The sequence below is a fragment of the Aquarana catesbeiana genome, linkage group LG13 (genome assembly GCF_042186555.1).
Source record: "Aquarana catesbeiana isolate 2022-GZ linkage group LG13, ASM4218655v1, whole genome shotgun sequence".
Taxonomy (NCBI): Eukaryota; Metazoa; Chordata; class Amphibia; order Anura; family Ranidae; genus Aquarana; species Aquarana catesbeiana.
The window spans coordinates 217,142,606-217,168,107 of record NC_133336.1 but is presented as its reverse complement, the minus strand read 5'-3'; the positions used below and the strand labels follow the sequence as shown (position 1 = coordinate 217,168,107).

The 25,502-nt window shown below is 52.5% G+C and overlaps 2 protein-coding genes across 51 annotated transcripts in view; both read left to right on the top strand.

The window, feature by feature from the left end:
• The window catches only part of MUC1 (mucin 1, cell surface associated), a 31,193-nt gene extending 11,746 nt beyond the window's left edge, over positions 1-19,447 (top strand). The window contains exons 2-7 of the mRNA XM_073608736.1: positions 5,123-6,888; positions 6,975-7,048; positions 10,472-10,608; positions 10,831-10,946; positions 11,038-11,169; positions 19,045-19,447. Of these exons, the coding sequence (XP_073464837.1) occupies positions 5,123-6,888; positions 6,975-7,048; positions 10,472-10,608; positions 10,831-10,946; positions 11,038-11,169; positions 19,045-19,113 (2,294 nt within the window). The 3' untranslated portion in view covers positions 19,114-19,447. The remainder of the gene's footprint in view (positions 1-5,122; positions 6,889-6,974; positions 7,049-10,471; positions 10,609-10,830; positions 10,947-11,037; positions 11,170-19,044) is intronic.
• A 138-nt stretch (positions 19,448-19,585) lies between these two features.
• Positions 19,586-21,975, top strand: LOC141116450 (uncharacterized). Of its 50 annotated transcripts, XM_073608783.1 has the most exons (6): positions 19,586-20,203; positions 20,293-20,444; positions 20,534-20,696; positions 20,786-20,822; positions 20,997-21,218; positions 21,256-21,975. In XM_073608783.1, the coding sequence occupies exons 1-6, from the start codon at positions 19,618-19,620 to the stop codon at positions 21,560-21,562; spliced, it is 1,467 nt and encodes a 488-aa protein (XP_073464884.1). In that variant the 5' UTR covers positions 19,586-19,617; the 3' UTR covers positions 21,563-21,975. The 50 variants fall into 50 exon arrangements, with proteins under 50 accessions (XP_073464884.1, XP_073464870.1, XP_073464861.1 ...); XM_073608769.1 differs by having other exon boundaries at positions 20,534-20,559; positions 20,697-21,218; XM_073608760.1 differs by having other exon boundaries at positions 20,786-21,218.
• Positions 21,976-25,502: the final 3,527 nt, after the last annotated feature.

Here is a 25,502-nt window from a genome sequence, read left to right as displayed (position 1 = left end):
TGCTGTCTCTGCGTTCTCCTCCCTGGACTCTGCTGTCTCTGCACTCTCCTCCCTGGGCTCTGCTGTCTCTGTGCTCTTCTCCCTGGACTCTGCTGTCTCTGCGCTCTCCTCCCTGGACTCTGCTGTCTCTGTGCTCTTCTCCCTGGACTCTGCTGTCTCTCCTCTCTGGACTCTACTGTCTCTGCGCTCTCCTCCCTGGAATCTGCTGTCTCTGCGCTCTCCTCCCTGGACTCTGCTGTCTCTGTGCTCTCCTCCCTGGACTCTGCTGTCTCTGCGCTCTTCTCCCTGGACTCTGCTGTCTCTGTGCTCTTCTCCCTGGACTCTGCTGTCTCTCCTTTCTGGACTCTACTGTCTCTGCACTCTCCTCCCTGGACTCTACTGTCTCTGTGCTCTCCTCCCTGGACTCTGCTGTCTCTGTGCTCTCCTCCCTGGACTCTGCTGTCTCTGCACTCTCCTCCCTGGACTCTGCTGTCTCTGCGCTCTCCTCCCTGGGCTCTGCTATCTCTCCTCTCTGGACTCTGCTGTCTCTGTGCTCTCCTCCCTGGACTCTGCTGTCTCTGCGCTCTCCTCCCTGGGCTCTGCTATCTCTCCTCTCTGGACTCTGCTGTCTCTGCGCTCTCCTCTCTGGACTCTGCTGTCTCTGTGCTCTTCTCCCTGGACTCTGCTGTCTCTGTGCTCTTCTCCCTGGACTCTGCTGTCTCTGTGCTCTTCTCCCTGGACTCTGCTGTCTCTGTGCTCTTCTCCCTGGACTCTGCTGTCTCTGTGCTCTTCTCCCTGGACTCTGCTGTCTCTGCACTCTCCTCCCTGGACTCTGCTGTCTCTGCGCTCCCCTCCCTGGGCTCTGCTGTCTCTCCTCCCTGGACTCTGGTGTCTCTGTGCTCTCCTCCCTAGACTCTGCTGTCTCTGTGCTCTTCTCCCTGGACTCTGCTGTCTCTGCGTTCTCCTCCCTGGACTCTGCTGTCTCTGCACTCTCCTCCCTGGACTCTGCTGTCTCTGCGCTCTCCTCCCTGGGCTCTGCTGTCTCTGTGCTCTTCTCCCTGGACTCTGCTGTCTCTGTGCTCTTCTCCCTGGACTCTGCTGTCTCTGCGCTCTCCTCCCTGGGCTCTGCTATCTCTCCTCTCTGGACTCTGCTGTCTCTGTGCTCTCCTCCCTGGACTCTGCTGTCTCTGCACTCTCCTCCCTGGACTCTGCTGTCTCTGCGCTCTTCTCCTTGGACTCTGCTGTCTCTGCACTCTCCTCCCTGGACTCTGCTGTCTCTGCGCTCTCCTCCCTGGACTCTGCTGTCTCTGCACTCTCCTCCCTGGACTCTGCTGTCTCTGCGCTCTCCTCTCTGCACTCTACTGTCTCTGCGCTCTCCTCCCTGGACTCTGCTGTCTCTGTGCTCTCCTCCCTGGACTCTGCTGTCTCTGCGCTCTCCTCCCTGGACTCTGCTGTCTCTGCGCTCTCCTCCCTGGACTCTGCTGTCTCTGTGCTCTTCTCCCTGGACTCTGCTGTCTCTGTGCTCTTCTCCCTGGACTCTGCTGTCTCTCCTCTTTGGACTCTACTGTCTCTGCGCTCTCCTCCCTGGACTCTACTGTCTCTGTGCTCTCCTCCCTGGACTCTGCTGTCTCTGTGCTCTCCTCCCTGGACTCTGCTGTCTCTGCGCTCTCCTCTCTGGACTCTACTGTCTCTGCGCTCTCCTCCCTGGACTCTGCTGTCTCTGTGCTCTCTTCCCTGGACTCTACTGTCTCTGCGCTCTCCTCCCTGGACTCTGCTGTCTCTGCGCTCTCCTCCCTGGGCTCTGCTATCTCTCCTCTCTGGACTCTGCTGTCTGTGTGCTCTCCTCTCTGGACTCTGCTGTCTCTGTGCTCTCCTCCCTAGACTCTGCTGTCTCTGTGCTCTTCTCCCTGGACTCTGCTGTCTCTGCACTCTCCTCCCTGGGCTCTGCTGTCTCTGTGCTCTCCTCCCTGGACTCTGCTGTCTCTGCACTCTCCTCCCTGGACTCTGCTGTCTCTGCGCTCCCCTCCCTGGGCTCTGCTGTCTCTCCTCCCTGGACTCTGCTGTCTCTGTGCTCTCCTCCCTAGACTCTGCTGTCTCTGCGCTCTCCTCCCTGGACTCTGCTGTCTCTGCACTCTCCTCCCTGGGCTCTGCTGTCTCTGTGCTCTTCTCCCTGGACTCTGCTGTCTCTGTGCTCTTCTCCCTGGACTCTGCTGTCTCTGCGCTCTCCTCCCTGGGCTCTGCTATCTCTCCTCCCTGGACTCTGCTGTCTCTGCACTCTCCTCCCTGGACTCTGCTGTCTCTGCGCTCTTCTCCTTGGACTCTGCTGTCTCTGCACTCTCCTCCCTGGACTCTGCTGTCTCTGCGCTCTCCTCCCTGGACTCTGCTGTCTCTGCACTCTCCTCCCTGGACTCTGCTGTCTCTGCGCTCTTCTCCTTGGACTCTGCTGTCTCTGCACTCTCCTCCCTGGACTCTGCTGTCTCTGCGCTCTCCTCCCTGGACTCTGCTGTCTCTGCACTCTCCTCCCTGTACTCTGCTGTCTCTGTGCTCTTCTCCCTGGACTCTGCTGTCTCTGCACTCTCCTCCCTGGACTCTGCTATCTCTTCTCTTTGGGCTCTACTGTCTCTGCGCTCTCCTCCCTGGACTCTGCTGTCTCTGTGCTCTTCTCCCTGGACTCTGCTGTCTCTGCACTCTCCTCCCTGGACTCTGCTATCTCTTCTCCCTGGACTCTGCTGTCTCTGCGCTCTCCTCCCTGGACTCTGCTGTCTCTGCGCTCTCCTCCCTGGACTCTGCTGTCTCTGCGCTCTCCTCCCTGGACTCTGCTGTCTCTGCGCTCTTCTCCCTGGACTCTGCTATCTCTTCTCTCTGGGCTCTACTGTCTCTGCGCTCTCCTCCTGGACTCTTCTGTCTCTCCTCCCTGGACTCCAGACTCTTCTTTCTCTCCTCTCCAGACTCTTCTGTCTCTCCTCTCCAGACTCTTCTGTCTCTCCTCTCCAGACTCTTCTGTCTCTTCTCTCCAGACTCTTCTGTCTCTCCTCCCTGGACTCCAGACTCTTCTGTCTCTCCTCCCTGGACTCCAGACTCTTCTGTCTCTCCTCCCTGGACTCCAGACTCTTCTGTCTCTCCTCTCCAGACTCTTCTGTCTCTCCTCTCCAGACTCTTCTGTCTCTCCTCTCCAGACTCTTCTGTCTCTCCTCTCTGGACTCTTCTGTCTATCCTCTCTGGACTCTTCTGTCTTTCTTCTCCAGACTCTTCTTTCTCTCCTCTCCAGACTCTTCTGTCTCTCCTCTCCAGACTCTTCTGTCTCTTCTCTCCAGACTCTTCTGTCTCTCCTCCCTGGACTCCAGACTCTTCTGTCTCTCCTCCCTGGACTCCAGACTCTTCTGTCTCTCCTCCCTGGACTCCAGACTCTTCTGTCTCTCCTCTCCAGACTCTTCTGTCTCTCCTCTCCAGACTCTTCTGTCTCTCCTCTCCAGACTCTTCTGTCTCTCCTCTCCAGACTCTTCTGTCTCTCCTCTCTGGACTCTTCTGTCTATCCTCTCTGGACTCTTCTGTCTTTCCTCTCCGGACTCTTCTGTCTCTCCTCTCTGGACTCTTCTGTCTCTCCTCTCCGGACTCTTCTGTCTCTCTTCTCCAGACTCTTCTGTCTCTCCTCTCCAGACTCTTCTGTCTCTCTTCTCCAGACTCTTCTGTCTCTCCTCTCTGGACTCTTCTGTCTATCCTCTCTGGACTCTTCTGTCTCTCCTCTCCAGACTCTTTTGTCTATCCTCTCTGGACTCTTCTGTCTCTCCTCTCTGGACTCTTCTGTCTCTCCTCTCCGGACTCTTCTGTCTCTCCTCTCCAGACTCTTCTGTCTCTCTTCTCCAGACTCTTCTGTCTCTCCTCTCTGGACTCTTCTGTCTATCCTCTCTGGACTCTTCTGTCTCTCCTCTCCAGACTCTTTTGTCTATCCTCTCTGGACTCTTCTGTCTCTCCTCTCTGGACTCTTCTGTCTCTCCTCCCTGGACTCCAGACTCTTCTGTCTCTCCTCTCCAGACTCTTCTGTCTCTCCTCTCTGGACTCTTCTGTCTCTCCTCTCTGGACTCTTCTGTCTCTCCTCTCTGGACTCTTCTGTCTCTCCTCTCCGGACTCTTCTGTCTCTCCTCTCCGGACTCTTCTGTCTCTCTTCTCCGGACTCTTCTGTCTCTCCTCTCTGGACTCTTCTGTCTCTCCTCCCTGGACTCCAGACTCTTCTGTCTCTCCTCCCTGGACTCCAGACTCTTCTGTCTCTCCTCTCCGGACTCTTCTGTCTCTCTTCTCCGGACTCTTCTGTCTCTCCTCTCTGGACTCTTCTGTCTCTCCTCCCTGGACTCCAGACTCTTCTGTCTCTCCTCCCTGGACTCCAGACTCTGCTGTCTCTCCTCTCCAGACTCTTCTGTCTCTCCTCTCCAGACTCTTCTGTCTCTCCTCTCCGGACTCTTCTGTCTCTTCTCTCCAGACTCTTCTGTCTCTCCTCTCCGGACTCTTCTGTCTCTCCTCCCTGGACTCTTCTGTCTCTCCTCTCCAGACTCTTCTGTCTCTCCTCTCTGGACTCTTCTGTCTCTCCTCTCCAGACTCTTCTGTCTCTCCTCCCTGGACTCCAGACTCTTCTGTCTCTCCTCTCCAGACTCTTCTGTCTCTCCTCCCTGGACTCCAGACTCTTCTGTCTCTCCTCTCTGGACTCTTCTGTCTCTCCTCTCCAGACTCTGCTGTCTCTCCTCCCTGGACTCCAGACTCTTCTGTCTCTCCTCTCCAGACTCTTCTGTCTCTCCCCTCCCTCCCTCCCTCCTTGGTTCGGCTCTGTGACCCGGCATGCCAAGCTGTGTGTTTTGGCATCAGTCTCTGCGCCCCGAGGAAGAGTCACCTCCAACCAAACAGGGCGAGAGAAGTTCACAGAGGGGAAATGATACGAGGCGGGGGAGGGGGGAGACATTCCACCAATATTAATAATCTGCAAAACAATGGAAAGGATATTGCAATGTACGTCCTCCACATTCCATTCCCATTATACCTGTATATAGTGCCGACATATACCACAGCGCAGTACAGCACATACTATACATTTCTATACTGTGGGATCAGATCTCTCATTTTCATGTTATCATTCCTGTTTCTTATTCTCTTTTAGCAATACGTGCAAACATTGCCACGAATGGTACGACCACTGCACCGCAAGCCACGGGTGTGACTACAGGAAGTAATACAAGTACCACAAATAGTACGGCCACTGCACCACCTGCCACAGGCACAGCCACAGTAAATAATACAAGTACCACAAATAATACTACCACTGGACCACCTGCCACGGGCACAACCGCAGTAAATAATACAAGTACCACAAATAGTACTACCACTGGACCACAATCCACGGGTGTGACTACAGTAAATAATACAAGTACCACAAATAGTACTACCACTGGACCGCAAGCCACGGGTGTGACTACAGTAAATAATACAAGTACCACAAATAGTACGGCCACTTCACCACCTGCCACGGGCACAACCACAGTAAATAATACAAGTACCACAAATAGTACTACCACTGGACCGCAAGCCACGGGTGTGACTACAGTAAATAATACAAGTACCACAAATAGTACGGCCACTGCACCACCTGCCACGGGCACAACCACAGTAAATAATACAAGTACCACAAATAGTACTACCACTGGACCACCTGCCACGGGCACAACCGCAGTAAATAATACAAGTACCGCAAATAGTACTACCACTGGACCACCTGCCACGGGCACAACCACAGTAAATAATACAAGTACCGCAAATAGTACTACCACTGGACCACCTGCCATGGGCACAACCACAGTAAATAATACAAGTACTGCAAATAGTACTACAGCTGCACCACCTGCCACGGGCACAATCACAGTAAATAATACAAGCACCGCAAATAGTACTACAGCTGCACCACCTGCCACGGGAACAACCACAGTAAATAATACAAGTACCGCAAATAGTACTACAGCTGCACCACCTGCCACGGGCACAACTGCAGTAAATAATACAAGTACCGCAAATAGTACTACAGCTGCACCACAAGCCACGGGCACAACTGCAGTAAATAATACAAGTACCGCAAATAGTACTACAGCTGCACCACAAGCCACGGGCACAACTGCAGTAAATAATACAAGTACCGCAAATAGTACTACAGCTGCACCACAAGCCACGGGCACAACCACAGTAAATAATACAAGTACCACAAATAGTACTACCACTGGACCACCTGCCACGGGCACAACCACAGTAAATAATACAAGTACCACAAATAGTACTACAGCTGCACCACAAGCCACGGGCACAACCGCAGTAAATAATACAAGTACCGCAAATAGCACTACAGCTGCACCACAAGCCACGGGCACAACCACAGTAAATAATACAAGTACCGCAAATAGTACTACAGCTGCACCACCTGCCACGGGCACAACCGCAGTAAATAATGCAAGTACCGCAAATAGCACTACAGCTGCACCACCTGCCACGGGCACAACCACAGTAAATAATGCAAGTACCGCAAATAGCACTACAGCTGCACCACCTGCCACGGGCACAACCAAAGTAAATAATGCAAGTACCGCAAATAGTACTACAGCTGCACCACCTGCCACAGGCACTACTCCAAGTAACACAAATTCTACAAATAGTACCTCAACTACTTCAAGCGCTGCAAGTACTGTGACATCCACAGCAAATTCAGCAACTTCAAATGCCACGGGGGCCACCTCACCCAGCACCTCTGTGGTACAGACCACAAGTCAGCTCATCACTCCTATCTACATGAGACTGCACATCACCAACCAGGTGTATTCCACCCTCCTCAATGACCCTACATCCACCCTCTTCCTGGACCTGCAGGCGAAGATCAAAAACCTGGTGAGGGGATTGTCTGGCCACGAATGTGCATTGTCCTCCCGCCACCCTCTGAGCATCTTCTAATCTTTTGTTTGTATTCTTTACAGTTTAACGACGTGTATAACTGCTCCACCTGCTTGACCCGTGACACCTACCTCGGTGTATTAATTCTGGCTTTCAGGTTAGTGCCGAATTTAAGTAATTTTTGTACAAACGGACAAGTGGTAGAAGAGAATGAATGGATAGGCCACGTTGGCAGAGGTCCAAGGTGACGATCTTTCCAGGGGAAGTAGTCTGCTATCTTATCAGACGTCCCTCTTATGTATACAAAGTCTAAACAATGGAGATCAAACTTCTGTATATTACATACAGTGCTGGAACAATAAGCCACAAAGGTCAGGAATAGGTGTGCCACGTAGGGGGGTTCATATCCCACGCCTCAGAGAATTCTTTATTTAAAATACAAACACCGGGCCCATTGAACTATCGCCGGGCCCCATGAACTATCCCCGGGCCCTATGAACTAACAAAGGCGTGACACTAAAAGGGTGACAGATTGTGACATTCGCTCTGGTGTGACAAACAATCACTACGTTCCCGTGGAATGTGACACGCGCCTCAGAAATGAGAAAATCTCTGTAGAATGTCACAATCTGTGCACCCTATGATGGAAGAGATTGGATATAATATCACATTAAACACCATGCTGTACGTGGCTCAGGCTCCTTATAACCCGTGGTCACTGCCACCTTCTAGTCTGCAACTTTTGTGCCACATTTTTTGCAGATATTTTCCTGCTGGAATTTATCACACTGGTAGTTTATAGGGTGCCACCACTACAAATCCACATCATGTACAGTGCCACCACTACAAATCAATGTCATGTACAGTGCCACCACTAAAAAATCCACGTCACGTACACTGCCATCACTACAAATCCACATCATGTACAGTGCCACCACTACAATTTCACATCATGTACAGTGCCATCACTACAAATCCACATCATGCACAGTGCCACCACTACAAATCCACGTTACGTACAGTGCCACAACTACAAAACCACACCATGTAGAGTGCCACCCCTACATATTCACGCCATGTACAGTGCCACTACTACAAATCAACATCATGTACAGTGCCACCACTACAAATCTACGTCATGTACAGTGCCACCACTACAAATCAACATCATGTACAGTGCCACCCCTACATATCCAAGCCATGTACAGTGCCACCATTACAAATACACATCATGTACAGTGCCACCACTACAAATTCACATCATGTACAGTGCCACCACTACAAATTCACATCATGTACAGTGCCACCACTACAAATCCACGTCATGTACAGTGCCACCCCTACATATCCAAGCCATGTACAGTGTCCCCACTACAAATCCACATAATGTACAGTGCCACCACTACAAAACCACATCATGTACAGTACCACCACTACAAATCCACATCATGTACAGTGCCCCCACTACAAATCCACATCATGTACAGTGAAATCCACATCATGTACAATGCCACCCCTGCATATCCACGCCATGTACAATGCCACCACTCCAAATCTACGTCATGTACAGTGCCCCCGCTCCAAATTCACATCATGTTCAGTGCCACCACTACAAATCCACATCATGTACAGTGCCCCCACTACAAATCCACATCATGTACAGTGAAATCCACATCATGTACAATGCCACCCCTGCATATCCACGCCATGTACAATGCCACCACTCCAAATCTACGTCATGTACAGTGCCCCCGCTCCAAATTCACATCATGTTCAGTGCCACCACTACAAATCCACGTCATGTACAGTGCCACCCCTACATATCCAAGCCATGTACAGTGCCACCATTACAAATCCACATCATGTACAGTGCCACCACTACAAATCCACATCATGTACAGTGCCACCACTACAAATCCACATCATGTACAGTGCCACCACTACAAATCCACGTCATGTACAGTGCCACCCCTACATATCCAAGCCATGTACAGTGCCACCACTACAAATCCACATCATGTACAGTGCCCCCACTACAAATCCACATAATGTACAGTGCCACCACTACAAAACCACATCATGTACAGTGCCACCACTACAAATCCACGTCATGTACAGTGCCCCCACTACAAATCCACATAATGTACAGTGCCACCACTACAAATCCACATCATGCACAGTGCCACCCCTGCATATCCACATCATGTACAGTGCCACCACTACAAATACATATCATGTACAGTGCCACCACTACAAATACATATCATGTACAGTGCCACCACTACAAATACATATCATGTACAGTGCCACCCCTACATATCCACGCCATGTACAGTGCCACCACTCCAAATTCACATCATGTACAGTGCCACCACTACAAATCCACATCATGTACAGTGCCACCACTCCAAATCCACATCATGTACAGTGCCACCACTCCAAATTCACATCATGTACAGTGCCACCACTACAAATCCACATCATGTACAGTGCCACAACTACAAAACCACACCATGTAGAGTGCCACCACTACAAATACACTGTGAATACTATGTCGATTTTTCATAGGTACTCTGTATCTACGCTGTAGATACTCTATGGATATGCTAAATACTATGTAGATACTATGTAGATACTCTGTGGATACACTGTAGGTGTACTGTAGATGCTCTGTGGATACTTTGGAGATACTCTGTAGATACTCTCTAGGCATAATGTAGATACTCTGTGGATACTCTGTAGATACTCTATGGATACTCTGTAGGTATACTGTAGATACTCTGTGGATACTTTGGAGATACTCTGTAGATACTCTCTAGGCATAATGTAGATACTCTGTGGATACTCTGTAGATACTCTATGGATACTCTGTAGGTATACTGTAGATACTCTGTAGATACTCTCTAGGTACTCTCTAGATACTCTCTAGATACTCTCTAGGTACTCTCTAAGTACTCTGTAGATACTCTCTAGGTACTCTGTAGGTACTCTGTAGATACTCTCTAGGTACTCTGTGGATACTCTCTAGGTATATTGTAGGTACTCTGTAGATACTCTCTAGGTACTCTGTAGATACTCTGTAGATACTCTCTAGGTACTCTGTAGATACTCTCTAGGTACTCTGTAGATACTCTGTAGATACTCTCTAGGTACCCTGTAGGTACTCTGTAGGTACTCTGTAGATACTCTCTAGGTACTCTGTGGATACTCTCTAGGTATATTGTAGGTACTCTGTAGATACTCTCTAGGTACTCTGTAGGTACTCTCTAGATACTCTCTAGGTACTCTGTGGATACTCTCTAGGTATATTGTAGGTACTCTGTAGATACTCTGTAGATACTCTCTAGGTACTCTGTAGGTACTCTGTAGATACTCTGTAGATACTCTCTAGGTACTCTGTAGGTACTCTGTAGGTACTCTGTAGATACTCTCTAGGTACTCTGTGGATACTCTCTAGGTATATTGTAGGTACTCTGTAGATACTCTCTAGGTACTCTCTAGATACTCTCTAGGTACTCTCTAGGTACTCTGTAGATACTCTCTAGGTACTCGGTGTAATCCATTCTCATCCTCTTTGTAGCCCCGGGTCCATCAATGCCGACACACAAACCCAATTTAAAGGGTCGCCAAGCTCCAGCAATATACAGACCACAATGACGGATGCTCTGTCCAAGAACAGCAATGAGCTGAATGGTCTCCGAATAGACAATGTACAAGGTAAGTGACCACAGACTGAATCCTCGTGTCCAGGTTAGTTTCAGATGGGGGAGGGGGGACAAATGTTAGTATTGTTGACTTTTCCCTAGTGGTGACCCCGTCACATCATTACACAGAGGGGGTCACCAGGACAGGAAGTGGAGGGTCAGTCTCTCCCCATTGGTTGTATGAGTTTAGATCCTGTCTTCCCATCCAATCACTGTCTCTCCTTCCTCCCCGCAGCTAGCACCACGCCGTTCGCCTCCACTTCCGCCTCCACGGTGCCGGGATGGGGGATCGCCCTGCTGGTCCTGGCCTCGGTCCTCGTCTTCCTCTGCATCATCTTCATTATCATCATGGTGAGTACTCGGCTTCCTTCCAGTCATGGCCGTCCCGATTTTCTCCGGATTCCCAGAATCCTCAAGTCACTTTCTTCCTCTCCCCCCGCAGATCGTCCTGCTCTGCCGCCGGAAGCACTCCGGACACATGGACATGTTCACCACCCGGGGCTCCTACCACTCCATGAACGACTACACCTCCTACCAGACGCACGGGCGCTACGTGGCGCCAAACAAGTACGAGGTGAGTGATGGCGCTGGTCATGGCGGCCAATCCGGTATTTTACTTGTGGCCGATGATCGCTTCAATATACTGCGGTGGAGTCTCACTTCCGTCTCTGCATTCCCAATCACGCTGACGCTTAACAGATGAGCACACATGCAGGGCACAGGGAGCTCCGCCCCTGCAGAGCTTTACAGGGGGAGGCAACACCCTTCAGTGCCTGAGACTCCTCCTACTGGGACATCACACTGGTGACGCCCACCTGAACTTCCCTCCTCCCTCCGAACCTAGCTGATGTCTTTGCAAGCCTGATTTCATACAAATACACATACAGGAATTATTTCAATATAAGGTACAGAGAGCTCCGCCCCCGCGGAGCTATACAGAAAAAGGTAATACCCTTCAGTGCCTGAGACTCCTCCTACTGGGACATCACACTGGTGACGCCCACCTAAACTCCCCTCCTCCCTCCGAGCCTAGCTTCTGTCTTTGCGAGCCTGATTTCACACAAACACACATACAGGAATTATTTTAAATGTAAGGTACAGAGAGCTCCGCCCCAGCGGAGCTATACAGGAGAAGGTAACACCCTACAGTGCCTGCAGGTCTGGAGACTCCTCCTACTGGCTGCCACTGGTGGTTTTAAGTGACGTCATACTGGTCACGCCCACCTTACCTTTTCTCCTCCCTCCGAGCCTAACTGTTCCCCTTCCCGACCGCCAGGCATTGTCACTGCAAGCCTGATTTCAGATGAACACACATACATACAGCTATTTCAATGTAAGGTACAGAGAGCTCCGCCCCATGGAGCTATATAGAGGGAGTGCCTGCAGGTCTGGAGACTCCTCCTACTGGGACTATCAGTGAAATTGCACTGGTGACGCCCACTTTACCTTCTCTCCTCCCTCTGAGCCTGACTTTTCCCTCTCCCCCGACCGCCAGGCATTGTCACTGCAAGTCTGATTTCAGCTTTCAGCTGGTATGTGACAAATGGAAAATGATCACATCCATATCCACCCAAAACTAGTATTTTAGTTGTGGCCAATAATAGCTTGGATATAGTGCTGCTCTCTGCTGTGGAGTCTCACTTCAGTCGCCGGATTCCCAATCATGCTGCAAGATGAACACACATGCAGGAACTATTTCAAAGTAAGGTACAAAGAGCTCCGCCCCCGCGGAGATGTACAGAGGGAGTGTTTGCAGATCTGGAGACTCCTCCCTGATTTCAGATGAATAGATATACGGGAACTATTTCAATGTAGGGTACAGGGATCTCCGCCCCCTCTGAGCTATACAGCGGGAGTGCCTGCTTGTCTGGAGACTCCTCCCTGATTTCAGATGAATAGACATACGGGAACTATTTCAATGTAAGGTACAGGGAGCTCCGCCCCCGTGGAGCTATACAGAGGGAGTGCCTGCAGGTCTGGAGACTCCTCCCTGATTTCAGATGAATAGATATACGGGAACTATTTCAATGTAGGGTACAAGGATCTCCGCCCCCTCGGAGCTATACAGCGGGAGTGCCTGCTGGTCTGGAGACTCCTCCCTGATTTCAGATGAATAGACATACGGGAACTATTTCAATGTAAGGTACAGGGAGCTCCGCCCCCGTGGAGCTATACAGAGGGAGTGCCTGCAGGTCTGGAGACTCCTCCCTGATTTCAGATGAACAGACATACGGGAACTATTTCAATGTAAGGTACAGGGAGCTCCGCCCCTGCAGAGCTATACAGAGGGACGTAACACTCTTTAGTACCTGCAGGTCTGGAGACTCCTCCTACTGGCACTATCAGTGACATCACATTGGTGACGCCCACCTAAACTTCTCTTCACCCTCTGAGCCTGACTATTGTCTTTGCAACCCTGATTTCACACAAACACACATACAGGAAATATTTTAATGTAAGGTACAGAGAGCTCCGCCCCCGCGGAGCTATACAGAAGTAGGTAACACCCTTCAGTGCCTGCAGGTCTGGAGACTCCTCCTACTGGGGCTATCAGTGACATCACACTGGGTGACGCCCACCTTACCTGCTCTCCTCCCTCCGGGCCTGACTGTTGCCACTGCAAGCCTGATTTCGGCTTTCAGCTGGTGTGTGACAAATGGAAAACAATGACATGACCTGTGGAAGGATTTGTCCTTGCTCTGTATATCTTTTATATTTGCATCGGTCACATGGAGACGTTGGGAGCCGCCACATGCCGGTCCCTTCCCACCCTTCTTTGGGGGGGGGGAGGTTAATGATTGACAGCCGAGATGTGCCGGTGTCCAGGAGACGGCAGAGAGCGATTCCCGAGCCGCCAACAACACCGATCGTTTCCTCCTCCTCACCCGGGATTTGCATCTCTTTTACTTGCAAATGGTGAGAAAAGTCAATGTGTGCGGAGTCACCCCACAACCCAATATACAGAGGGGGAGGGGAGTACAGGAAATATACAGAGGGACCGCCCCCAATGCTATACCTAACCGAGGAGCTTACACTCGAATGTCCCCTCCCCCCACAGTCACACACTATTATTATACATTTATATAGCTCTGACATATACCACAGCGCTGTACAGAGGAGCTGACGCTCTATCCTCCATATCACACAGTATATATTTCCTCTCGCCGTCCTCTGGCGTTGTCCTTGCCGCTCTCCAGGTTCCAGCAGGATAACTGTCGATGATTAATGAAAAGGATTAATGATTTGCATTTTCGACGTTTGCATAATAATGCAGAACGTTCGGCGCGCGGACGGCGGATAATTTGCCGCGCCTCGGAAACTCGGCGTACGATGCCGGGGGGGGGGGGGGGTCCTACCGGGGTAATCATCTGGAGGATCAACCTGATTGGATACCTTCTCCCCATAGAGGACAGACAGTTATTATCCGTGTATGGATGATGTCATAGTGTATGGAGGATGTCATAGTGTATGGATGATGTCATAGTGTATGGATGACCTCACAATGATGGTGGTGTGAGGTCATCGCCATGTTGGGCTGGGATTGGCTGACTGCTGGGTCTTCCTATGGGATCGGCGCACAGGAAGTGATCTGTGCGTCGCTGATTACCGCCCCCCCAGAACAGTTTTATCGGAGATGACCCCGATTTGTAAAATTTCTCATTTTGGCCCTGGGGAAGACGGAAATATTCCCCCCCTTTCCCCGATCGGGCGGGTCAGAACCGATCGCGGTCTTATTTGCGCACATCTGGCGTTTCCATGCGAACGCGCGCTCCTCTCTCCCCTCCGGACAGGTGATGATTTATTCGATGGCCCTGAGACATTGGCTCAGCGCCGACAACGCCGCCCTCAATGTCAACAGATAACGGCGCCCCCGAGCTGAACCCGCCGCTGATTTGTAAATACCACCTCGCCATGTTTGCGGTTTATACAAAGGAGGTGACGGCGGCCAGAACTGCGAGTTAATGATTAGCGGCGGATTGACTTGTACAATCTGGTGCCACGACACCAACTGACCTCCGCCCTTCCCCCCTTCACATCATCTGTCAACTTAGAATGCCAAAAAAAATCAATGATTTCCAGCGCTACAGCCAAAGGCGGCACATGGAAAAACACGCAGAAAAGGCGCTAAGAACGCAAAATACGTTTTAGTTAGAGAAGAAGTCACATGTCCAGGGAGACAGGAGATGGAGGGAAGCGCGCAGAATGTGCACGTGACGCGCAGGAGAAACACCTCTTTCTTTGCGTCACATTTAAACGCGACGCGTTATAAAAAAAACGTACTGACAACGCACTGAGGACAAACACTTGCGCATTTCTCTGACGCCATGGCGAGAATGGGCACTTAGGTGACGTTCACAATGAACTCGGTTCACACCAAGCGCGGGCGCGTCCCCGCACGTCACACGTAGGGCGGACCATTCATTTTAAGGGGTGGTCCTTTCCCCCGGAAAGTGGAAAAGAAGTCTTTTCCCAAAAACCTGCCTGGCACTGCGGCACAATGCGGTTTGGTGAACGCGAAAAATTGGAAAGCCAGCGGTTCTTTTTTTTTTGCGGATTCCCCGACAGTGTGCGAGGAGTGCACGCAAAAATTGTGCGTTTTCCTGACGTGCAGAGAGACGCGCTGTCATTTAGCAGGCATGCGATGGCGCCAGTACTCGGTAACGCTGTCCTACGCATCTGCAAACGCGGGTGATTTTTGATTGAATGGGCTGCCCTACCCGTGACGTGCCAGAGCGCGCCCGCACTTGGGGCGTGAACTGAGCCTTAGGGATGGAACCATTGGGGGTGGCAACCAAAACATCCCAAGGCGGCTGCCCCTTCTGCCCCCCTTGACTCAGCCCTGATAATGGCTACCTCCTTGTGATGTGACGTAGGAGCCCTTTCTCTGCCTAAGCACCCAAGGCGGCCGTCCCTTCAGCCCCCCACTTTTACCCAGCCCTGATAACATCCCAAGGTGGCTGCCCCTTCTGCCCCCCTTGACCCGACCCTAATATTGGCTACCTCCTTGTGATGTATGAACTCTTTCTCTGCCTAAGCGCCCAAGGTGGCCTTCCCTTCTGCCCCCACTTTTACCCAGCCCTGATAACATCCAAAGACGGCTGCCCCTTCTGCCCCCACTTTTACCCAGCCCTGATAACATCCAAAGACGGCTGCCCCTACTGCCCCCTTGACCCGGCCCTGATATTGGCTACCTCCTTGTGATGTATGAGCTCTTTCTCTGCCTAAGCGCCCAAGGCGGCCGTCCCTTCTGCCCCCTCTTTTACCCAGCCCTGATAACATCCCAAGTCGGCTGCCCCTTCTACCCCCCTTGACCCGGCCCTGATATTGGCTACCTCCTTGTCATGAGACGTATGAGCTCTTTCTCTGCCTAAGCGCCCAAGGCGGCCGTCCCTTCTACCCCCTCTTTTACCCAGCCCTGATAACATCCCAAGTCGGCTGTCCCTTCTGCCCCCCCTTGACCCGACCCTGATATTGGCTACCTCCTTGTTATATGACGTAGGAGCCCTTTCTCTGCGTAAGCAACCAAGGCGGCCATCCCTTCAGCCCCCACTTTTACCCAGCCCTGATAACATCCCAAGGCGACTGCCCCTTCTACCCCCCTTGACCCGGCCCTGATATTGGCTACCTCCTTGTCATGAGACGTATGAACTCTTTCTCTGCCTAAGCGCCCAAGGCGGCCGTCCCTTCAGCCCCCACTTTTACCCAGCCCTGATAACATCCCAAGGTGGCTGCCCCTTCTGCCCCCCTTGACCCGACCCTAATATTGGCTACCTCCTTGTGATGTATGAACTCTTTCTCTGCCTAAGCGCCCAAGGTGGCCTTCCCTTCTGCCCCCACTTTTACCCAGCCCTGATAACATCCAAAGACGGCTGCCCCTTCTGCCCCCATTTTTACCCAGCCCTGATAACATCCAAAGATGGCTGCCCCTACTGCCCCCTTGACCCGGCCCTGATATTGGCTACCTCCTTGTGATGTATGAGCTCTTTCTCTGCCTAAGCGCCCAAGGCGGCCGTCCCTTCTGCCCCCTCTTTTACCCAGCCCTGATAACATCCCAAGTCGGCTGCCCCTTCTACCCCCCTTGACCCGACCCTAATATTGGCTACCTCCTTGTGATGTATGAACTCTTTCTCTGCCTAAGCGCCCAAGGTGGCCTTCCCTTCTGCCCCCACTTTTACCCAGCCCTGATAACATCCCAAGTCGGCTGTCCCTTCTGCCCCCCCTTGACCCGACCCTGATATTGGCTACCTCCTTGTTATATGACGTAGGAGCCCTTTCTCTGCGTAAGCAACCAAGGCGGCCGTCCCTTCAGCCCCCACTTTTACACAGCCCTGATAACATCCCAAGGTGGCTGCCCCTTCTGCCCCCCTTGACCCGACCCTAATATTGGCTACCTCCTTGTGATGTATGAACTCTTTCTCTGCCTAAGCGCCCAAGGTGGCCTTCCCTTCTGCCCCCACTTTTACCCAGCCCTGATAACATCCAAAGACGGCTGCCCCTACTGCCCCCTTGACCCGGCCCTGATATTGGCTACCTCCTTGTTATATGACGTAGGAGCCCTTTCTCTGCGTAAGCAACCAAGGCGGCCGTCCCTTCAGCCCCCACTTTTACCCAGCCCTGATAACATCCCAAGGCGGCTGCCCCTTCTGCCCCCCTTGACCCGACCCTGATAATGACTACCTCCTTGTGATGTGACGTATGAGCTCTTTCTCTGCCTAAGCGCCCAAGGCGGCTGTCCCTTCTGCCCCCACTTTTACCCAGCCCTGATAACATCCCAAGGCGGCTGCCCCTTCTGCCCCCCGTGACCTGGGCCCTGATAACGACTACCTCCCTGTCATGAGACGTATGAGCTGTGAACTACCTTTGTTGCTGGTCCTCCTTTCTCTCCCTAAGTGCCCAAGGCGACTGCCCCTTCTGCCCCCCTGACCCAGCCATGATAATGGCCTCCTCATTGTCATGTGACGTAAGAGCTGCCCCTTCTGCCCCCCCCGTCACCCGGCCCTGATAAGAACTACCTCCCTGTCATGTGATGTATGAGCTGTGAACTACCTCAGCAGGTTGTTGGTCCTCCTTTCTCTGCCTAAGTGACCAAGGCAGCTGTCCCTTCTGCCCCCCCGACCCAGCCCTTATAATGGCCTCCTCATTGCCCTGATAATACCTACCTCTCTATCATGTGACATATGAGCTGTGAACTACCTCAGCGGGTTGCAGGTCCCCCCTCTCTGCCAAAGCGCCCGAGGCGACTGGCCCTTCTACCCCCCCCACCCCGGCCCTGATAACAGCTACCCCCTTGTCATGCCCATCCCCCGGCTTTAATATAGAACCTTTGACCAAGGAGAAGTGTGTTGGCGCTCTGGGTTATGGCCCCTGTGCACTGTGGGAGGAGCCAATAGTGGTTTCCGCTTTTCCTCTAGACAACCTCCCACCATCCCCTCCATGGGGGCCCCGATGTATGACTAGTTGGTGCTGGGGGGCCCCGATGTATGACTAGTTGGTGCCGGGGGGCCCCGATGTATGACTAGTTGGTGTCGGGGGGCCCCGATGTATGAAAAGTTGGTGCCGGGGGGCCCCGATGTATGACTAGTTGGTGCCGGGGGGCCCCGATGTATGACTAGTTGGTGCTGGGGGGCCCCGATGTATGACTAGTTGGTGCCGGGGGGCCCCGATGTATGAATAGTTGGTGCCGGGGGGCCCCGATGTATGACTAGTTGGTGCCGGGGGGCCCCGATGTATGACTAGTTGGTGCTGGGGGGCCCCGATGTATGACTAGTTGGTGCCGGGGGGCCCCGATGTATGAATAGTTGGTGCCGGGGGGCCCCGATGTATGACTAGTTGGTGCCGGGGGGCCCCGATGTATGACTAGTTGGTGCCGGGGGGCCCCGATGTATGACTAGTTGGTGCCGGGGGAGCCCCGATGTATGACTAGTTGGTGCTGGGGGGCCCCGATGTATGACTAGTTGGTGCTGGGGGGCCCCGATGTATGACTAGTTGGTGCCGGGGGGCCCCGTTGTATGACTAGTTGGTGCCGGGGGGCCCCGATGTATGACTAGTTGGTGCCGGGGGGCCCCGATGTATGACTAGTTGGTGCCGGGGGGCCCCGATGTATGACTAGTTGGTGCTGGGGGGCCCCGATGTATGACTAGTTGGTGCCGGGGGGCCCCGATGTATGACTAGTTGGTGCCGGGGGGCCCCGATGTATGACTAGTTGGTGCCGGGGGGCCCCGTTGTATGACTAGTTGGTGCCGGGGGGCCCCGATGTATGACTAGTTGGTGCCGGGGGGCCCCGGATTGTTTTTGTGGTGATGAGAAGTGAGTCTAAAGAGGACCTGTCATGGCGGCAGTGGGTGGGGCCCCTTGAAGGTCGACGGCCGCCCTGATAGGTCGTCTTCTTAAAGTGAAAGGCTCCCCGTTTAAAACGCACCTCTGACAGTTCCCGTTTCTTCTCTTTCAGACAGCCGGGAATGGAACCAAGAACCAGTTCTCCTACTCCAACCAGGGCCTAGAGACCGACAACCTGTGAGAGGGCTCCGCGGGGGAGGGCCGCACAACCTCCGCAGACTGACCATTGGAGAGACGCGGCACGCCGCCGGCCGCCGTGGTGGGACGATTTCAAGGCGGAGCCCAATGTACCGCCTCCGGGGAACTCTGCCTGAAACAGAACTCTGACCCCACCTTCAGGCCCGCCGGGACAACTTAAAGGGGGACTCCCCCCCACTATTTTATTCCTGCTATGGAACATCTGCACCCCCTTCCTGTCTATGGTGACTTCCAGGAGGAAACCCTCAGCTACCCCAACAGGAACTTCCCTGCTCTGCTCCTGCATGAGCTGTGCTGCCATACAAGAACAAAGGACGTTATGTTACATGTGTCTGTGTGACAGCTCCGCATTCCTGTCACCTGCAGCTGGAGAAGTAAGACTCTGTAATGACCCCCCCCCCCCGAAGGAATCCTGCCAGTGCCTCACCCCACCATCCCCCACCCATAACCCAGGTTTAGATTGGGGCGGAATGTCTCATTCACCTGGATGGTTCCATACAATGAACAGCCAATGTGCATCCAATCAGTCCAATCATCACGGTGCGCACAGGCGCGCCCTCCACACCCCCGGCTCTTCCGCTCAGCCTGGCGAATAATCACATTTCTCTGCTCAGAGCCGACATTCCTTTCCCCCATGTCAGAATTCACACCTGTGTGTGAATGTGATTACACGAGTCATGTGACAGCGGCCCGGGGGGACTACAAGTCCCAGCATGACCGCCACACACTGCGCATCTTCTCCCCCGCTTCTTATCACATTCACCCAGACCTCGGTCATATCACATTCACCCAGACCTCGGTCATATCACATTCACCCAGACCTCAGTCATATCACATACGTCCCACATTCACCCAGACCTCCGTCTTATCACATTCACCCAGACCTCGGTCATATCACATTCACCCAGACCTCAGTCATATCACATTCACCCAGACCTCGGTCATACCACATTCACCCAGACCTCAGTCATATCACATACACCCCACATTCACCCAGACCTCCGTCTTATCACATACACCCCACATTCACCCAGACCTCGGTCTTATCACATACACCCCACATTCACCCAGACCTCCGTCTTATCACATTCACCCAGACCTCCGTCTTATCACATTCACCCAGACCTCCGTCTTATCACATACACCCCACATTCACCCAGACCTCGGTCTTATCACATACACCCCACATTCACCCAGACCTCGGTCTTATCACATACGTCCCACATTCACCCAGACCTCCGTCTTATCACATTCACCCAGACCTCGGTCATATCACATTCACCCAGACCTCGGTCATATCACATTCACCCAGACCTCAGTCATATCACATACGTCCCACATTCACCCAGACCTCCGTCTTATCACATTCACCCAGACCTCGGTCATATCACATTCACCCAGACCTCAGTCATATCACATTCACCCAGACCTCGGTCATACCACATTCACCCAGACCTCAGTCATATCACATACACCCCACATTCACCCAGACCTCCGTCTTATCACATACACCCCACATTCACCCAGACCTCGGTCTTATCACATACACCCCACATTCACCCAGACCTCCGTCTTATCACATTCACCCAGACCTCCGTCTTATCACATTCACCCAGACCTCCGTCTTATCACATACACCCCACATTCACCCAGACCTCGGTCTTATCACATACACCCCACATTCACCCAGACCTCGGTCTTATCACATACGTCCCACATTCACCCAGACCTCCGTCTTATCACATTCACCCAGACCTCAGTCATATCACATACGTCCCATATTCACCCAGACTTCGGTCATATCACATACACCGAACATTCACCCAGACCTCGGTCATATCACATATGTCCCACATTCACCCAGACCTCAGTCATATCACATACACCCCACATTCACCCAGACCTCAGTCATATCACATACGTCCCATATTCACCCAGACCTCGGTCATATCACATACACCGAACATTCACCCAGACCTCGGTCATATCACATACACCGAACATTCACCCAGACCTCGGTCATATCACATACGTCCCACATTCACCCAGACCTCCGTCTTATCACATACACCCCACATTCACCCAGACCTCGGTCTTATCACATACACCCCACATTCACCCATACCTCGGTCTTATCATATACACCGAACATTCACCCAGACCTCGGTCTTATCACATACACCCCACATTCACCCAGACCTCAGTCATATCACATACGTCCCACATTCACCCAGACCTCGGTCATATCACATACACCCCACATTCACCCAGACCTCGGTCATATCACATACACCCCACATTCACCCAGACCTCAGTCATATCACATTCACCCCACATTGGCTGAGCTCTCAGTCTTCTCACATACACATTGGCTGTCTGCTCTGTATCTGATCATTGTAAATATTGAACCTGTGAAGGTCGGGGGATGGTGATGGTGGGGGATGGGGAGGGGGTTGCAGGGTCCGGCGCGGTTCCAGAGACGCCGTCCGGTCGAGGTGACGGTTCTATGACGGCACCCGCCGCTGAGGCTTTATTTATTGTACATAACGGATTATCCACACACACTCCAAGAATAATCCTTCCTGGACCATGGGGGAGGGGGATCCCAGGAGGCTAAGCCCCGCCCCCGAGGAACGCTACACTGTGATTTCCTATCTACTGAACTTATTATACAATGTTTATTTTTCTGTAATGTAAAACATCGTAGCCAATCGGATTGTAAGAGCCGAGATGATGGAATGTCGGGGAGTGAAGATTTCTCGCACACATTACAATCCCCCCAAAGCCCCCCATACATATTACAATCCCCCCAAAGCCCCCTATACACGTTACAATCCCCCCCAAAGCCCCCTATACACGTTACAATCCCCCCAAAGCCCCCCATTCACGTTACAATCCCCCCAAAGCCCCCCATACAGGTTACAATCCCCCCAAAGCCCCCATTCACGTTACAATCCCCCCAAAGCCCCCCATTCACGTTACAATCCCCCCAAAGCCCCCCATACAGGTTACAATCCCCCCAAAGCCCCCCATACAGGTTACAATCCCCCCAAAGCCCCCCATACACAATACAATCCCCCCAAAGCCCCCCATACATATTACAATCCCCCCCAAAGCCCCCTATACACGTTACAATCCCCCCAAAGCCCCCCATTCACGTTACAATCCCCCCAAAGCCCCCCATACAGGTTACAATCCCCCCAAAGCCCCCATTCACGTTACAATCCCCCCAAAGCCCCCCATACAGGTTACAATCCCCCCAAAGCCCCCCATACACAATACAATCCCCCCAAAGCCCCCCATACATATTACAATCCCCCCCAAAGCCCCCTATACACGTTACAATCCCCCCAAAGCCCCCCATACACGTTACAATCCCCCAAAGCCCCCCATTCACGTTACAATCCCCCCAAAAGCCCCCCATACAGGTTACAATCCCCCCAAAGCCCCCATTCACGTTACAATCCCCCCAAAGCCCCCCATACAGGTTACAATCCCCCCAAAGCCCCCCATACACAATACAATCCCCCCAAAGCCCCCCATACATATTACAATCCCCCCCAAAGCCCCCTATACACGTTACAATCCCCCCAAAGCCCCCCATACACGTTACAATCCCCCAAAGCCCCCCATTCACGTTACAATCCCCCCAAAAGCCCCCCATACAGGTTACAATCCCCCCAAAGCCCCCCATACAGGTTACAATCCCCCGAAAAGCCCCCCATACAGGTTACAATCCCCCCAAGCCCCCCATACACGTTACAATCCCCCCAAAGCCCCCCATACAGGTTACAATCCCCCAAAACCCCCCATACAGGTTACAATCCCCCCCCAAACCCCCCATATACGTTACACTCCCCCTCCAAACCCCCCATACACGTTACAATCCCCCCAAAGCCCCCCATACAGGTTACAATCCCCCCAAAGCCCCCCATACAGGTTACAATCCCCCCAAAGCCCCCCATATAGGTTACAATCCCCCCAAAGCCCCCCATTCATGTTACAATCCCCCCAAAGCCCCCCATACACATTACAATCCCCCCAAAGCCCCCCATACAGGTTACAATCCCCCCAAAGTCCACCATACAGGTTACAATCCCCCCAAAGTCCCCCATACACAATACAATCTGACATCACAAGCTTTGTATTATACGAGGACCTCCCTTATCTATCCAATCACTTCCCATACGAGATTGTACAATCAGATTGTAAGGTGTGTGGCCGGTTTTGGTGCCGATATATTCCAAGCATTGTCTTCTCCAGGGGTCCGGGGCAGATCTGAGGGTCCCTGGGGTCACCTAGCCCCGCCCCTTCTCCCGCCCTCAGAGCCATCTATTTATATCTGTATTATTAACGATTTATTTTCAATAAAGAAAATTAAACAAATTGATTCTGATTTATTCCCATGATGGGGGAGGGGAGGGGGGAGGAGTCACAGGAGGACGCCATCTTTAAAGGGGTCCTCCTCCTCCCAGAACACGAGGATGACGGCGTTGGAGCGCTCCTATAGCCCCTCTATTATATATAAGCTCCTCCCCCTGTCTGCTCAGGATTTCCCAGAATGCATTGTCAGGTGTGCGCTCCATGTGTCAGGTGGGGGCGGGGCTGTCACCTTTTAGTGGGCGGGGACACCTTTAGTAATGTGCTGAGCATAATGGGTGTGGCCTAATTGCTCTTGCTGACATCATCGCCCCCCCCCCAGTGATGCCAAACCTGCCCCCCCGAAAGCCGTCCGCCGATCCCAGATTTGTGTGTGACTTGAGGAGCCGCAGAACGTCTGAATCCGGGTTTTAGTCTGTCTGAAACCCGGATACAGGATTCAAAACCTGGACTGTCCGGGTGAATCCCGGACACACCATTCAAAATCTGAACTGTCCGGGTGAATCCCAGACACACCATTCAAAATCTGGACTGTCCGGGTGAATCCCAGACACACCATTCAAAACCCGGACTGTCCGGGTGAATCCCAGACACACCATTCAAAACCCGGACTGTCCGGGTGAATCCCAGACACACCATTCAAAACCTGGACTGTCCGGGTGAATCCCAGACACACCATTCAAAATCTGGACTGTCCGGGTGAATCCCAGAAACACCATTCAAAACCTGGACTGTCCGGGTGAATCCCAGACACACCATTCAAAACGTGGACTGTCCGGGTGAATCCCAGACACACCATTCAAAACGTGGACTGTCCGGGTGAATCCCAGACACACCATTCAAAACCTGGACTGTCCGGGTGAATCCCAGACACACCATTCAAAACGTGGACTGTCCGGGTGAATCCCGGACACACGATTCAAAACCTGGACTGTCCAGGTGAATCCCAGACACAGAATTTAAAACCTGGACTGTCTGGGTGAATCCCAGACACACCATTCAAAACCTGGACTGTCCGGGTGAATCCCAGACACACCATTCAAAACCTGGACTGTCCGGGTGAATCCCAGACACACCATTCAAAACCTGGACTGTCCAGGTGAATCCCAGACACAGAATTTAAAACCTGGACTGTCTGGGTGAATCTCAGACACACGATTCAAAAACAGGACTGTCCAGGTGAATACCAGACACAGGATTCAAAACCCGGACTGTCTGGGTGAATCTCAGACACACGATTCAAAAACAGGACTGTCCAGGTGAATACCAGACACAGGATTCAAAACCCGGACTGTCTTAGTGGATCCCGGACACAGGATTAATAACCTGGACTATCTGGGTGAATCCCGGACACAGGATTAATAATCTGGATTTTCTGTGTGAATCCCGGACAGTTTCAGCTGAAGACCGGGCGCGGTATCTTTTCCGGCAAACATCGGGAGCTCCTCTATGAGGTCATTCACTCAGCACAGATACCGATGAAATACATGGAATATTCCGTAATCTGCGCCGCGCCTGCTGGCACCCAGCTAAAGGCCCGGTCCACAGTCCAGTGCGGGTTTTTTCCTGTATGAGAAACGCATGGAAAGTGGGTTGTATGGTTTCCAGGAAAACGCGTTCTACTATTTCCTGGAAGCGGAACGCGCCGGTGTGAGCGATGCCATTGGTAACCATAGAACCCACTTTCCATGCGCTTTTGATGCATTGGACTGCATGTGGTGTGAACCGGACCCTTAAGGTTAAGAAGATAGAGGGGGGAAAAGAATGCACTGCATCAAAACGCGTTTCTATGGGGTGAACCCTAAAGGGGAACTCCGCTTGGCAATATCAGTGTGGGAAATGTTCACTGGTCAGAGGGGGAGGGGCCGGGACAAGGGGGTGGACGGGGGGGGGCATAGTGGTATCATGTGAGGTGGGGGGGCACCACAAGGAGGTTGAAGGGAGGGGATTGGTGTTGGGAGGGGGAATTTGGGGGGGGGGGCAGCTGGGGAT

Excerpts from the sequence above, each read along its gene's own strand:
- LOC141116450 (XM_073608737.1), top strand. The coding sequence starts at position 19,618 with ATGGTTCCATACAATGAACAGCCAATGTGCATCCAATCAGTCCAATCA. Across the intron at positions 21,219-21,255 it reads CACCCCACATTCACCCAGAC|CTCGGTCTTATCATATACAC; the intron begins CTCGGTCTTATC and ends ATTCACCCATAC.